Source organism: Poromitra crassiceps (assembly GCF_964638095.1).
Source record: "Poromitra crassiceps genome assembly, chromosome: 8".
NCBI classification, from domain to species: domain Eukaryota; kingdom Metazoa; phylum Chordata; class Actinopteri; order Beryciformes; family Melamphaidae; genus Poromitra; species Poromitra crassiceps.
Genome location: NC_139629.1, coordinates 42,178,772 through 42,192,856, shown reverse-complemented (window position 1 = coordinate 42,192,856; position 14,085 = coordinate 42,178,772). Strand labels below are relative to the sequence as shown.

The 14,085-nt window shown below is 45.0% G+C and overlaps 1 protein-coding gene across 1 annotated transcript in view; it reads right to left on the bottom strand.

Moving 5' to 3' along the window:
* Positions 1 to 14,085, bottom strand: part of kif1b (kinesin family member 1B) — an 87,569-nt gene that overhangs the window by 53,225 nt on the left and 20,259 nt on the right. The window contains exons 3-11 of the mRNA XM_083642423.1: positions 5,199 to 5,275; positions 4,853 to 5,032; positions 4,067 to 4,135; positions 3,657 to 3,835; positions 2,495 to 2,606; positions 1,818 to 1,895; positions 1,632 to 1,697; positions 1,396 to 1,413; positions 313 to 388 (exon numbers count right to left, since the gene is read on the bottom strand). Of these exons, the coding sequence (XP_083498549.1) occupies positions 313 to 388; positions 1,396 to 1,413; positions 1,632 to 1,697; positions 1,818 to 1,895; positions 2,495 to 2,606; positions 3,657 to 3,835; positions 4,067 to 4,135; positions 4,853 to 5,032; positions 5,199 to 5,275 (855 nt within the window). The remainder of the gene's footprint in view (positions 1 to 312; positions 389 to 1,395; positions 1,414 to 1,631; positions 1,698 to 1,817; positions 1,896 to 2,494; positions 2,607 to 3,656; positions 3,836 to 4,066; positions 4,136 to 4,852; positions 5,033 to 5,198; positions 5,276 to 14,085) is intronic.

The window sequence follows — 14,085 nt, the reverse complement described above, 5'->3', positions numbered from 1 at the left end:
CAGCGAGGACTGAAGATATACGCCTCTCCTCCATGCATGTCTGCATCAGGGCGAGGGCTGTGCTTGTCTAGTTAGGTTGAAATACAGTCTGCTGACAGAGGGCTTCTTAAATTGGCATAGAGTAATGTTCCTCCAGTCTCTCCCCCCACCCACCCCTCAACTTCTTATTACAGGATACAGATGCTTCCATTCCTCTGGCTGGCCAGGAAGAAGGTTTTTGCGACACAGTTTACATACATTAATGCCGCCCATCTCCAACAGTAATGCATTTGCCATGCGCTATGCAACGCTCTGAGATGAATGTCTTCATACCGAGGTTCTCCCTTAGCAGCCATGTCAGAACGGAGTCTCTGTACGGGATGAAGTCGGACTTCTTTTTCTTCTTGCTCTGCAGTAAACAAAAAAATAGCTATTAGCTTTTGCTGGCTGGGAAAATAATAGTAGCTGATGCAATGGTGTCTGTATGAACACTGAGAAATGAGAAATGGTAAGAAAGAGTGGACAACGGTTCTAATACTGGTACAATGACAAACACCTCGTATCTAGTGGGAAAGTGGTCACGTCAAATGAGTTGATGCATGACTTGATGAGCTTTTTGCTCCTGTGCAAGGATGGTAGCTTTTACACTCTGCTGATAACTAGAAGGACCGCACCGCGGATATAATGCCTCCGCCAACAAGTGAGCGGTCGACATCCATGTCTGTCCAGACTTTGACGTTTGAGCCAAATGTGAAGAAATTCCGTCAAAGCGTTACTGAGATATGGCGTTGCCGAACTTGACAATGGCGTTCGTGAGGTCACAGTGACCTTGACCTTTGCCCTTTGCCCATCAAAATCGAATCGGTTCATCCTTGAGTCCGAGTTGACGTTTGAGCCAAATTGGAAGAAATTCCGTAAAGGCCTTCCTGAGATATCATGTTAACGAGCTTGAAAATGGTGTTCGAGAGGTCACAGTGACCTTGACCTTTGACCACCAAAATCTAATCACTTCATCCTTGAGTCCAAGTCGACGTTTGAGCCAAATTGGAAGAAATTCCGCCAAGGCGCTCCTCAGATACCGTGTTAACGAACATCGGACGGACGGACATACTCGAAACCATAATGCCTCTGGTCTGGCTATCGCCGGCGGAGGCATAAGGGGGTGAACACTGATAATGCAGCCGCAGCATAAACGTTGCACAGGGCAAAAGTTGGTGAAATGTGGCTCTTTGGGAGGATTCAGAGGTTAACCCATTGATACCTGATGCAGCATTTGTGTGTGTATCTCTTTAAGACCGCGAACCGCGTCACGCGGTTCACGGTCTTAAAGGGATACACACACAAATGAGGGATATACACGCAAATGCTGCATGCAGGCATCAATGGTGTTAATGGTTGAGCTGTCAAAGGCTTTACCTTGCTGTTACAGTTATCCTGTGTCTGGCAAGCATGAGCAGGACAAGAGAGAGAGAGAGAGAGAACAGAAGGGACAGACAATATTACAGCATGCCAGGCTACACACATTCATTCATTCATTCCCCAATAAGACAGAGAGGCGTAGTAGAGGGGAGGAGAGAGGCTGAAAGGCAGGGGGAAGACAGGAAAGAGTTAAATGGAAAGGGGGGGGCGGGGCATCAGGAGGCAGCACTTACCACTTCGGCCAAGGCAGAGATGACCTTTCCTAACGTGGTGAGAGATTTGTTGATGTTCGCTCCCTCCTGCAACCCACAGGGAAAAAGCACGTTCAAGAGCCATCAGCCTGATCCATCGACGGTTCAGAAATGCTATGAATGACATTGGGAGGAGGGGGAGGGTCTGTGTGATGATCAGAGTCTTACCTTTAGCCTGGTACCTTTGGCTCCGGTGGAATCTGCTCGCTCACTCCCTGCCAAGTCTACCAAACTGATTTTGCTGACCTGAAGGATAAATGCATTTTTTAAGTCACCCAGCTAATTCAATTGACATCGGCCCCTTAAGTATTGTAGCTAATAGCAATGAATGATAACAAAATGAGAGACGATAAGAATATTACTGCAATAATGACAGCTCTGAATATTTTCAGGAGGGGTTCAAGAATTGTCAAGACGTCAAACCATCAACATATTTGGATAATATCATTTACACAGGAAGTGACAACTATTCCAACTATTTGGACATTATTGTCAAGTGAGAAGCAGGTGGGCAGAAAGCCCTGATAGAGTTGCTCAGTACAATAGGCATTGTGTTTACAACACGGCGGTCTTTGTGTCTCCACAATCAGCGGAAATGTTCAAGTCAAATCCCAAAAGGGCCCTTTTTTTCTCCTGTGGTCATCACTGACCAAAAGGGTCGTGGGAGACATCCAAGGACCAATCAACGGAGTTCAACTGAAAACAGGCGGTAAGTAACGAACCAGCGTGAAGAAACATGAGATCAGAATCATCGTTAACTTCTGGGATCAACAACGTGCGTTTCCATGGTTACTTTGGCAATTTAACAATCAAGAGGGTCACTGTCTTTCCAGCCTCCTCTTAACCTTTTCTGTGCAGAGGTCCGTTTGGCTGTCGTGTTTCCTCTGTGTGAAGACGATGGTGAAGACAGCATGGGATCTGCTGCTGGTCTCATTCATGTTGGTGGCAGCCACGGTTCTGTAGGTCAAAACAATCATGGGAATAGCTAGCTTAGAAAACAAAAACACTGTCATTTGAATTAATTTCTCTGGATGAATGACTTGAATTGAGTGATTTTTTTTCAACGCATTACTTGATTGAATTCTTTTCTTTTTTAGATGATTCAAGATTCACTTGAAAAGCCGCAGTAAGTCATTAGATGACAAACGAGGAGTTTGACACGATTCAGTACCAGTGATGGTACATTCTCATTTCTATTACCAGTGCTATCAGCACTGGGCTTTACACATATTAGAGTGAATTGAATTGAATGGAAGGGATTATTTTGCACAGCGGAGAGATGGATAATACTGTGAGGACACTAAGCATAAATACACAAGGTGTACTTCAGAGGGATGGCCACAGGGGAGATATGGGCCTTACACGCCATGTTCTACAAATAAGCCTTTTGAGTCAGCACAGGAAGATTAAGGCATGGTTCACTCCTCCCTCCCCATAGGGCACACACACACACACACACACACACACACATCTCTCCCATAGGGGGCACACACACACACCTCTCCCATAGGGGGCACACACACACACACACACACACACACACACACACACACACACACACACACACACACACACACACACACACACACACACACACACACACACACACACACACACACACACACACACACACACACACACACACACACACACACACACACACACACACACACACACACACACACACACACCAATTCCAAGGGGAAATGCTCACTACCAGCAAGGAAAGTTATGGTGTCCTAAATAAGAAGAAACTATTCCGAATCATCAGCCAACATGAACTATCAAGCTATCAAAAATCGACTGTACATTAGAAGAACATTTTATGATTCCAAATCATCCAGAATTGATTAAAAAAAAATCACCATAATTGATCCTATAATAGTAAGTCATTTTCTGAGGATGTCGGCGTCACACAGTGTTACCTCCACCATCACAACTACCACCATCATCACTCCCCCTTCCTGCCTCCCCTGATCTCAGCGTCGTCCCTAAGGCTCGGCTCACCTGGCCTTGTTGCCTGCGTCCATCAGGTCAGCGATGTCCGTGTAGGAGGTGACGGCTAGCTTGGACAGGTCCTCCACGTAGGGACCCAGCAGAGGGTGCTCTCGCACTCGTAGGTTCCCTTTGTTCTTGGGGTTGAGCAAGTCTCGCACTCGCTCGCAGTAGATCTCCATGTAACTGACCTAAACACCGTTGCATACGGGGGAACGAGCGTCAGTTCAGGTGTCCCAGAGAGTGACACTGCAAAGCACACTGACATGGACGGTACAGAATATACATTTATCTGACACAGGTGTGAATGATGTAGGTGTGTCACTGTGTAGGAGGGAATCAGTAGTTGGAATCGTGGAATGGTTCATTAGTGAGAAGTCAAGCCGAGAGGGCAGAGAAATGCATCGACGTCTGAAACTCACCTCCACCGAGTAGGAGAGCTCCCCTTTGTTGTTGTCCGCATTGATTTTATCAAAGAGATCTTCACAGAGCTGAGGAGCAGAGCAAGAAGACGTTTTAGTGCCAATTAAGAACATCCAGCGAGGTAAAAGGGGAGATGAAGAGGGAGGAGACCTGTGTGGATCAACAGATGCACAAAATACTAGGGCTGGGTATTGGCAAGGACCTCACGATACGATACGTATCACGACGCATGGGTCACGATACGATTGTATCACGATACATTGCGACACAATATTGCGATATATTGCAATACTTAATAGATAATTGAGTGAAAATTAAAAAATAGAGCTGAAAATTACAACTCGCTGTGTACCACCCAGGTAGTGTAATAATATGTACATCACTTTATATTGATAACTTAGTGGACAAATTGAGTCAAAACTACCGAGTGCATTACTGAACGCACTGAAATAAAATGTATTCTTATTGAGTCACTGAACACACGACTGTGCAATACCACGATATTTTTCTGAAATATCGATACAGTAATGCGGGGGGGGGGGGGGGGGGGGGGGATACAGCGTCCTCTGACATCATCCATTCATTCAATCTCACCTCATGCTACATCATTTACACACACATTTGTTTGTGGGATGCTGATGCCAGGAGACTCATTTTGTTATGTACTGTAGTAAGTATGCTCTGTGAAAATACTTTCTTCTCCATGTATTGCCAACTTAGTACAATTTGTCTGAACCTCTGTGATGCCATGCAGTCAGATCAGAAAGGTGTATTGTGGAACAAACCATGGGGATGATTCCTTCCTGGCCCTCCTCCTGCTTGCCCATCATGGTGTAGGACTTGCCAGATCCTGTCTGGCCATAAGCGAAGATGCAGACATTGTAGCCCTCAAAGGCGTGCTGCAGCATTTCCTTGCCAATGTCATTGTAGACGAGGTTCTGTGATGCAAAGGTGGGGTCCTCTGGCTGTGGGAAAGAAAGAGAAATTACTTGGAATGCAAAGATTTTTTTTGAATGGCCCCATGGCATTTCAAAACAACATGACACTAGATTGATAAGTCTTTATTCTTCTTGGTCATTAGAGACATTGGAACTGAGACGTTAGTATTATATATAAAATATTTAAGCTCACCGTAGTGTGTGACCAGTAAGAGTAATCAAAACTGAAGGTCTTTGCTGGTTCCTTTGGGGCTTTGGGGTTGGAAATTACTGTTGGGGGGGAAAAAGCAGAACACATTAGAAACGTGATGATGTGATCACATGGGTTGTGATACCATCTGTCTGTGATAACATCTGGATATGATAACATCTGGATATGATAACATCTGTCTGTGATAACATCTGGATATGATAACATCTGCCTGTGATAACCTCTGGATATGATAACCTCTGGATATGATAACCTCTGTCTGTGATAACCTCTGGATATGATAACCTCTGGATATGATAACCTCTGGTTCAAGTGTGAAGATGAGATAACCCACTTCCCCTTTCTTTCAGTTTCAGTTCAAAGGCTGCATAAAGTAAATCCTGTGTTTGTGGCATGTAGGCTTATGAGATTTCAACTATTTGATTATGGGATTAATATGTGAATTCCCTTCCACCACAGCATAATATCCACCAACTGAAAGTAGCTGCCTTGAAGTCAGGGTGCTTAAAGGGATTATACATTTCTTGCGGTAATCAGCTCTAAAAAGACAACATTTTAATTACATCAAGTTCAAGTTGGCTTATTGCATCACAACTTCACCAATCACAACACGGTGATGTTGCCATGTATAACCGTCATTTATTTATTCTACTACAGCTGGCAAATACTATCTTTTAAGATCCTGTTCCTCAATCAGAACACTCTGGTGATATATTCGGAGCTGAAAGTCACATGCACCAGTGACAGATTATGAGCCACTGGCTTTTTTTTGGAGAACTGCGAGTTGAGTGTGTCCGGTTTTACTAAACATCCTATCTTTAACCCATTGATACCTGATGCAGCATTTGCATGTCTATCCCTCATTTGTGTGTGTATCCCTTTAAGACCGCGAACCGCGTCACGCCGTCTTAAAGGGATACACACACAAATGCTGCATCAGGTATCAATGGGTTAAATCAAATAGTCTAACTTAAATCTATTATCTGCATTGAAGAAGCACTGCACAAGAGAGGAACAATAAACAATAGAGAAGACATCTTTATTAGCGACACATATAGCCTACTCATGCTAACCCCACACAATCACCTGTTGTCTGTCCGCAACTGGTATGATGATGACACAACATGTCTGTCCCTACCCAGCTCATTCCCTATGGCCACACAGACATTTCTTAATCGACAAGAATCTCCAGCCATGCCTGGCATGTCATCCCTCTCAACCACGCTCGCTGCTCTGGTCTGGTCCCACCGGGGACACATGTCGGAGCTTTCCACGCCAACAGAGAGGGTTAAGCCTTTTTGCAGTGGGTACAGGAGGCAGAGGAGGGGGCAGCAGGCAGCGTCATGAGAATGTATGCTAGGATATTTGTACATATTAGAAGCCCAGTTGGTGTTAAAGTCCCCCTATTGACAAAGTGTGCCCGCGACTCGCGTTGGCTATTAGTTGCTTTGTGTCACTCAGGTCCAACACGGAGAGTTGGCTGAGGCTAAGACAGACGAGCACATAACTTCCACCGTCAGAAGAGAGAGGAGGGGGGAGGCGGGCGAAGAGGAAGCACAGAGGAGAGAGGGAAGGGCAGGTGGAAAAAAGGGATGGAGAGACTAAAGTGAACGGGTGTGTGTGTGTGTGTGTGTGTGTGTGTGTGTGTGCTTGCTGCTTGTGGACCTAGCAACAATCCAAACAGACCAGCAATAGAAACCAGAGGCAGGATGAAGGGGGCGGGCAAATATGCATCCACACACACATCCAAGGATCAAATCTCAGTAATAGCAATACTATCTGGGCCTACAGTGTTTTCACTCAGCCAATCTCCAATGTGAGCCACAACACGGTAATTAGCTAGCAGGCTAGTCATTAATTAGCTCTTGTGCATGCTAAATCCACGGCTAATGGGCAAATCAAAGACAGGTCTGGGTCCTCAAAGCAAAAGGTGCTTGAGAGGCTGTTGCATAAAGATGTCCCGCCGCAGAGTGCCTGCGTGTGTGTGTGTGTGTGTGTGTGTGTGTGTGTGTTCAGATCTCTCATCAATAATGCAGGGGATGTGGAGAGAAGGGGATTGCATATCGCCCTCCGCAGGTCACACGCTGCACATCGCCCTCCACAGGTCACACGCTGACAGAAAAGCACAGCGTGTCCTCAGACACCCGAATAACCTGCTTAGTGCTTTACGCTGAATTATGTGACGAATATGGTCGCTGTCGCTGAAATTCAAATCCTAGGATCCTAGCAGCACAGGTAGGTAAGAACCGTTCATCCGTTTGTACCCTCCACACGGACTTTGAGCAGGTTAAGGTGCACGAGCGGAGGAGCAGCGGCTTCCATATTGGGCACTGGGAGAGAGGAGATAGAGTGAGACACAGGGGTGGCTAAAAACGGCCCCATTTCACCTTTGACCTGCCTCCAGTCCAAAGAGAAACTGGAGCCGGGGGATGAAGAAACGAAGGGGGGATTGACGTCACCGATGGCCTTATTATTCCCGTTTCCTGGAACAATCTACAGTGACTATTAACGAGGGGGGGGGGGGGGGGGGGGGCTGCCTAAGCTGTGTTCCAATGCCACCGAGGTGATGAGACAGGCGCTGCTCCCGGTGGCACGTTAGGGCAGGGCGACAGCGACGTGACCATGGCAGAGGCCAGGGGAATGAATGAGCGTGACCAAAGCAGCCCTACTGGGGAGGAGGAGACATGACATGAGCTCTGTAATCTCTGAGCGTCTGTCTGCTTCCATCCCCCGGCCCAGTCTGCGCCACGGCTCTCTTCACAGTAATGGGGGGGGGGGGGGGGGGGGGGGACGAAGGACGAAGCGAGACGAGGAAAACGGGCAGTAATTGTGGGGTAACGACGTTGTGTGCGACGACGCTATCGCTAAACCACGCGCTAGCAGTCGGCGGGAGAGAGGATTGCTCAGCTCAGCAGCAGCACTTGGAGGTGATTCATGCCTCTGCCCACTCCATCGCTCTCAGAACAGATAGCCAGACGCCTCTTCTTTGCCCATCCTGTCAGTGCGTCACACAGGGATCCTGAAGGAATCTATAAAAGTCAGTGCAGCCAGGGCAGGGCAACGACGTCCATTACTAGGGATGGGGCCGATCCGATCCAATATCGGTATCGGGTGCCGATATTGGCACTAATTCATGAATCGGATCCGGAATCGGAATCGGGGGGAGAAAAAAATAATATATATATATATTTTTTTTTGCAATTCCAGCGCGGGCCGCACAGGGGGCGCTGGCCGTAATGTATAATAGTATCCTTCTTTGCCTTGTATATTTTCTTAATTTTGTCTGCTTTTTGCAAGGTATATTTAAAAAAAAAAATCTTTAATTGGCCAAATCTTTGCCTATACTGTATATATTCAAGAAAAAGATTGGTATCGGCATAATTTCGGTATCGGCAGATATCCAAATTCAGGTATCGGAATCGGATCGGAAGTGAAAAAATGTGGATCAGTGAATCCCTATCGATTACCGCACAAATGGAAGAATAGCCCTAATTAAATCCACTCGCAAAAAAGGACAGGGGGGGTGCATGTATGAGAGCAGCAGTCTTCTTTTCTTTATTGAACCTTTATTTATCCAGGGAGGACCATTGAGAGCACGCTCTCTTTTTCAAGGATGCACTGATTACAGTGTATTATCACAATTAAAACCAGTTCAAACTATTCAAATCAAGAATAAGATTGTGGCATATATAAAACAACGAAACACTAAAATGATAAACGACACACAGTAAAATCATATAAAATCACAGGTGCAGATAAATAAGAGCCAGGGCTGTGTAAAGTAGGTGCAATCCCTATGCAGTACATCCTCAAGTAGCGCCTTGAACGACACTATGGAGAGACGAGTCGGTCCACTTTGAGAGAGTCCTGAAGCTTGTTCCGTCTATCAGGAGCAATAGAGATGAAAGCGGCCTTGAGTCCTGACTCACTATTCATACGTGGAGTGAGCAATCTGTGAGCAATGTGTGTCTGCCAACGTGTCTGATATCCTGAAGCACTCAAACTGAAAAGTGAAGACAAATACAATGGAAGCTCGCCACACAAAGCCTTATAAATAAATACAAGTCAATGCTGATCTCCAAGTAAGAGGAGGCCAACCCACGTTTTCATATAAAACACAATGATGAGTGTGAAAGCCATCAGCAGTAATAAACCGCGCAGAGCTCTATGAAATACTGCATCGAGACTAGAGGCTTCAGCGTTGAAGGTGAAGCATGTGTGTAAAAGTATATCACCGTAATCAAACACTGACATTACTGGTAGAGATTGTACAATGGTCTTTCGACTAAGGAGAGAAAAACAAGAGTTGTTTCTGTAGAGGAAGGAAACCAATCCTTTGGGCTGAAGGAACTGTCTGTCGTGGCACTCCTCCTCGGCCAAACAGCCACCACATCTCCACCACCCGAGCTTCAGGAAGTAAGACGGGGTTGTTCGTGAGAGTGCTGCTTATGTCATGGGACATGTCATCGCCTACTTTGCCCCCCCCAACCGGTTCAACTGATTAACAGTCACTGTGGATGCTTGAATCTGTAAAGCTCACTTACTAACATGGACTCTGTGCACACAGACAGACAGACAGACAGACAGACAGACAGACAGACAGACAGACAGACAGACAGACAGACAGACAGATAGATAGATAGATAGATAGATAGATAGATAGATAGACAGACAGACAGATAGGCTTGCCGCGATTTTAGGTATTACCGGTGTTACACGGTGTTGGGGAATACACCGATTACATAATGTCTCCACCGGGAACACCGTCTTTTTTTTTCTTTTTTTTCCACCGTCTTTTTCCCCCCCAAAGAACAAGTCAAGGCATGTCTGTTGTCGCTGTCTGGACTCGCAGCAGCGGCACACTGTGATCACGTGATCCTAATTAAGAGAGTTGGCCAAGAGACACGATGGCGGAGAAGACAAGGGCTGAGGATTTGGTGTCAAAGAAAAAAGCAAAATCGCCTATTTGGCAATATTTCGGATTTAAACCCAACGCCAATAGGGAACCGGAGAATGTCAACGAGGCAGTGTGCAAACTTTGTCTGATGAAGGTGGCAGCATCGGGGGGAAACACATCAAACCTACACACTCACCTTCAAGTGCACCACAAGAGCGAGGCTGCGAAGCTGGGGCCCGCGGCTAAACCCCACCCAGAGAGAGGAGAGACACAGCCGTCCATAAGTGGTGCTTTTGCGCGATGCGTTAAATATAAGGACAGCGCGAGGTGGAACACTTGCACTGATGCTGTGACAAAGTATATCTACAAAGGATTTGTGTCTTTTAAGACTGTTGAAAAGCCAGAGTTCAAAAATCTCATAGCCACACTCGACCGCCAGACCGCCAGTACGACTTGCCAGGGCGAACATATTTCTCAAATACAGCAATCCCCGCCGCCTTTAACAGAGTCCGCAGTGAGGTGCAACGGGCCATCTCAACAGTGGATCACTTTTCCCTCACAACAGACATGTGGTCTAGCAAAAGAATGACACCATACATGTCACTGACGTTTCATTTCATTGATAAAGAATGGAATCTGGTATCCAAATGCCTGCAAACACCTTTGCATCTGTGCAACAAGCTGTGCATCGGAGAGGGTCTTCAGCACGGCCGGGAACATAGTCACCGCCAAAAGATCCATTCTTAAACCAGACAAGGTGAATATGCTGGTTTTCCTAGCAAAGAATATGTAGGCTATAAAGCCGTGTCGGCCGGGCTGTGTCGGCTGTCGCCAAATTGGCATTTTATTTTATTTTTTATTGGCTATAGCCTATATTTTTCTCTCATTTTGAAAGCCTGCCGCCAAAGTGCAAATTCATTTTATTTTTTTATAAGCTATATATATTATCTAATTTTGAAAGCCTGCATGTAAGGTATAGCACTTTATTTTATTTTTTATTGGCTATAGCCTATATTTTTCTCTCATTTTGAAAGCCTGCCGACAAAGTGCAAATTCATTTAATTTTTTTATAAGCTATATATATTATCTAATTTTGAAAGCCTGCATGTAAGGTATAGCTATGACTTTGGCCTTAAGAAAGCGGCCGTGCCGCACCTCAGCAGCGAGGCCGCACCTCGTTCCCTCGATATTGTTGTTGTTGTTATTATTATTATTATTATTATTATTATTATTATTATAGTTATTATTATATTATATATATATTATATTATAGTTAATTTCTCCATTTAAAACGGTGCAATTTATTTATGTTATAGCAAAGCAAGCATTCGTTTTGAAAACTGGCTTGCCTGCATGTGTGGAAGGCTTTTTTCATAGCCTATTTTTTATTTTGTATTTTTTTGTTTCCACAATTTTTGCTGCTAATTTCACTTGTTTACAATGTATTATTTAAGATAGTGTAGCTCATTTATTTGTCTTCTTTTATAGAGCATCACGGGATGTGTCTGCAGCTGTGCTGCCCGTCATCGGTCTTTGTTTTGTAATAGCCGCCTACCCTATATTGTTTGAGAGGTTCTAATTGCACTGTTCACTGTTGTATCTATTGTTGTGTTTTTCATTAAAAAAATTAAAAATAAAACAACCTTCTATGCATTCATGTTGTTGAAACAGGGTCGGGAAGATCTAATGATTGATCCTAGCGCTAAAGATCAAACAAAGTAAAGTGAAGCGCTGCTGCGCTCTAGATTTGCAAATATATCATTCATAAATCAGTGTAGGCTAAATAAATGTTCACTAAGCTACTATATTTACATGTCTTTGCAATTATTATTTTTATTTGCCATTTTGTGCACATGGTGACACATTGACCCTAAACAGAAGGGAGGAAAAAAGATAGGCTATTGATTTTTTTTTTTTTTTTTTTTTGGCGGTGTAACCGGTAATACCGGTGACGTCACGTGCTTATTAGTCGGTGTGAAAATGTTCACACCGTGGCATCCCTACAGACAGATACATTATATACACAGATAGATAGGCAGGTCAGAGGTCACCCTCACGAACGAAGATATCAATCATGTGTTCCTGTGCTACTGCTTTCTTTCCATTTATAGTCAACAGTCCCAGTAGAGTGGAGTCACATCGTGGACTTAAGATGGCAGACGACACATCCTTCTGCCTAACGAGCAGCGTCATCGCTCTGCCCTCCTCTCAACCATGGCAACAGGTATAGGAGGACCATATTCCGGTTGCCATGACAACCTCACAGAAGCACAGAAGAGGAGGAGGAGGATGCAGCACATCACGTAACTATGTGTTTTCCCCTCGCCTCGAGCGTTCCCCCAACGTCTACCCTGTTGGAATTACATGGAGGGCTTTACAGACAATTACAATACAATTATTATGATTCCAGGAGGCAAATCCTTTCAAACTTGTCAAAGGGGCAAAAGGCACACTGCAAAGTATTAGGATTTGTAACTAAGACATTAAGCTGCTTATCATGTCAGACTCCATAGGCAACATCGGGAAAAACTCTTAGCGCACATTGCTGCGCAAAAAAACCTTTTCATTCCGAGTCAATGAAAAATGTCAATAACAAGAGGATTATGATGACTAAATTTGAGATTGTGACCCATGTTCGCTTTAACATTCTTCTCTAAACATTCGTGATCTCTGACGTTTAACAATCGTGTCTCAGGTGCTCAATGATTGGCTGCGTACCAGGAAGCCTTTGCTCAAACAGAATGTGAACAGACCAATAGAAGGGTAGAATAGTCAGACTGTCAGAGGACTGCCTTATTAATATTGCATTGATCATCAGCAAACATTAACACCTCCTGCCATTCAAGTCTATGTGGGGGAGCTCAGTGGGAGACATGACACTCAAGATGGTGAAATGTATCGGAACCCCCTTTAGTGAGCAGACAGACAGACAGACAGACAGACAGAAGCTGCTGTGTAGCGTTCTGGCTCTCTGAGTTGCCAGGTTATGAGGGGGGGGGGGGGGCATGTCAAATGTTTATTCTTCCAAAACTGCAGCTCTGTCTCTGCATCTTCTAGTTCCTCTTGCACAGCGTATAGGGCTAACAACACAGGATGCTGGAACTCCCCAGGAGCTCTCCATTTCAAGGCTGGGTGGATACCAGTTAACTATCCACATCCGGCCATCTAAAGAACATCACGCAGCTGGCTGTAGCCGGCAGACATTTTGTGCCCGATTTCTCAACATGGGGTCTATAATCCGAATAGGAAAGCAGAGGTAATGAGGTTGTTAGGTGGTCTCCGAGCACCAGATGGGGACTAAAAGCTAGCCTCATCCACCTGAGAGACGAGCAGGGCCTAAAATGTCTGCCTCTTCTCCAGTGACCCTCTAAGGACCTGCTAGCTGTTAGCTGGAGCCGATCAATACCCTGCTAGAGGGGGGCACTGGCCTGCTGCATCAGAGACACGGGGTAAGGAGACGTCGTTAACGAACAAAAGCAGCACAAATAACTTCAGTGCTTAAAGAATCCAGACAAGTCATTGAAATAATATCTGTGCCGAATTGTAATTACCGCACGTGCTTCTTTCAGCAAGGCGGAGGAATGTTAATAGCTTCCCTGAGGTCTGTGTGCATATGAGCAGCGATGGAGGAGGAACATCTCAGCTCCTGGAGCCGAGAAAATAATTTCATTGAATAGAGAGGCAAAGTGAAATGTCACTTCCTGCTTCAGCAGCACTGTACCAGAGATTTTCATCCGCCATTTATTTTCCCATGCTTATAAAATAGTTTTACTTTGTCGAACCAAACGGTTCAGCTAACGCTATAATCGGGAGAGACCATAGAACATTTCACTCGGACCAAAACTTAAAAAAAAACATCTAAAAAATATTTTCCTTAAACCCGCATTTTACGAAATGTGTATGGGAAAATAAATGGCGGATGAAAATCTCTGGTACAGTGCTGAAGCAGGAAGTAGGCGGTCACTTTTGCCT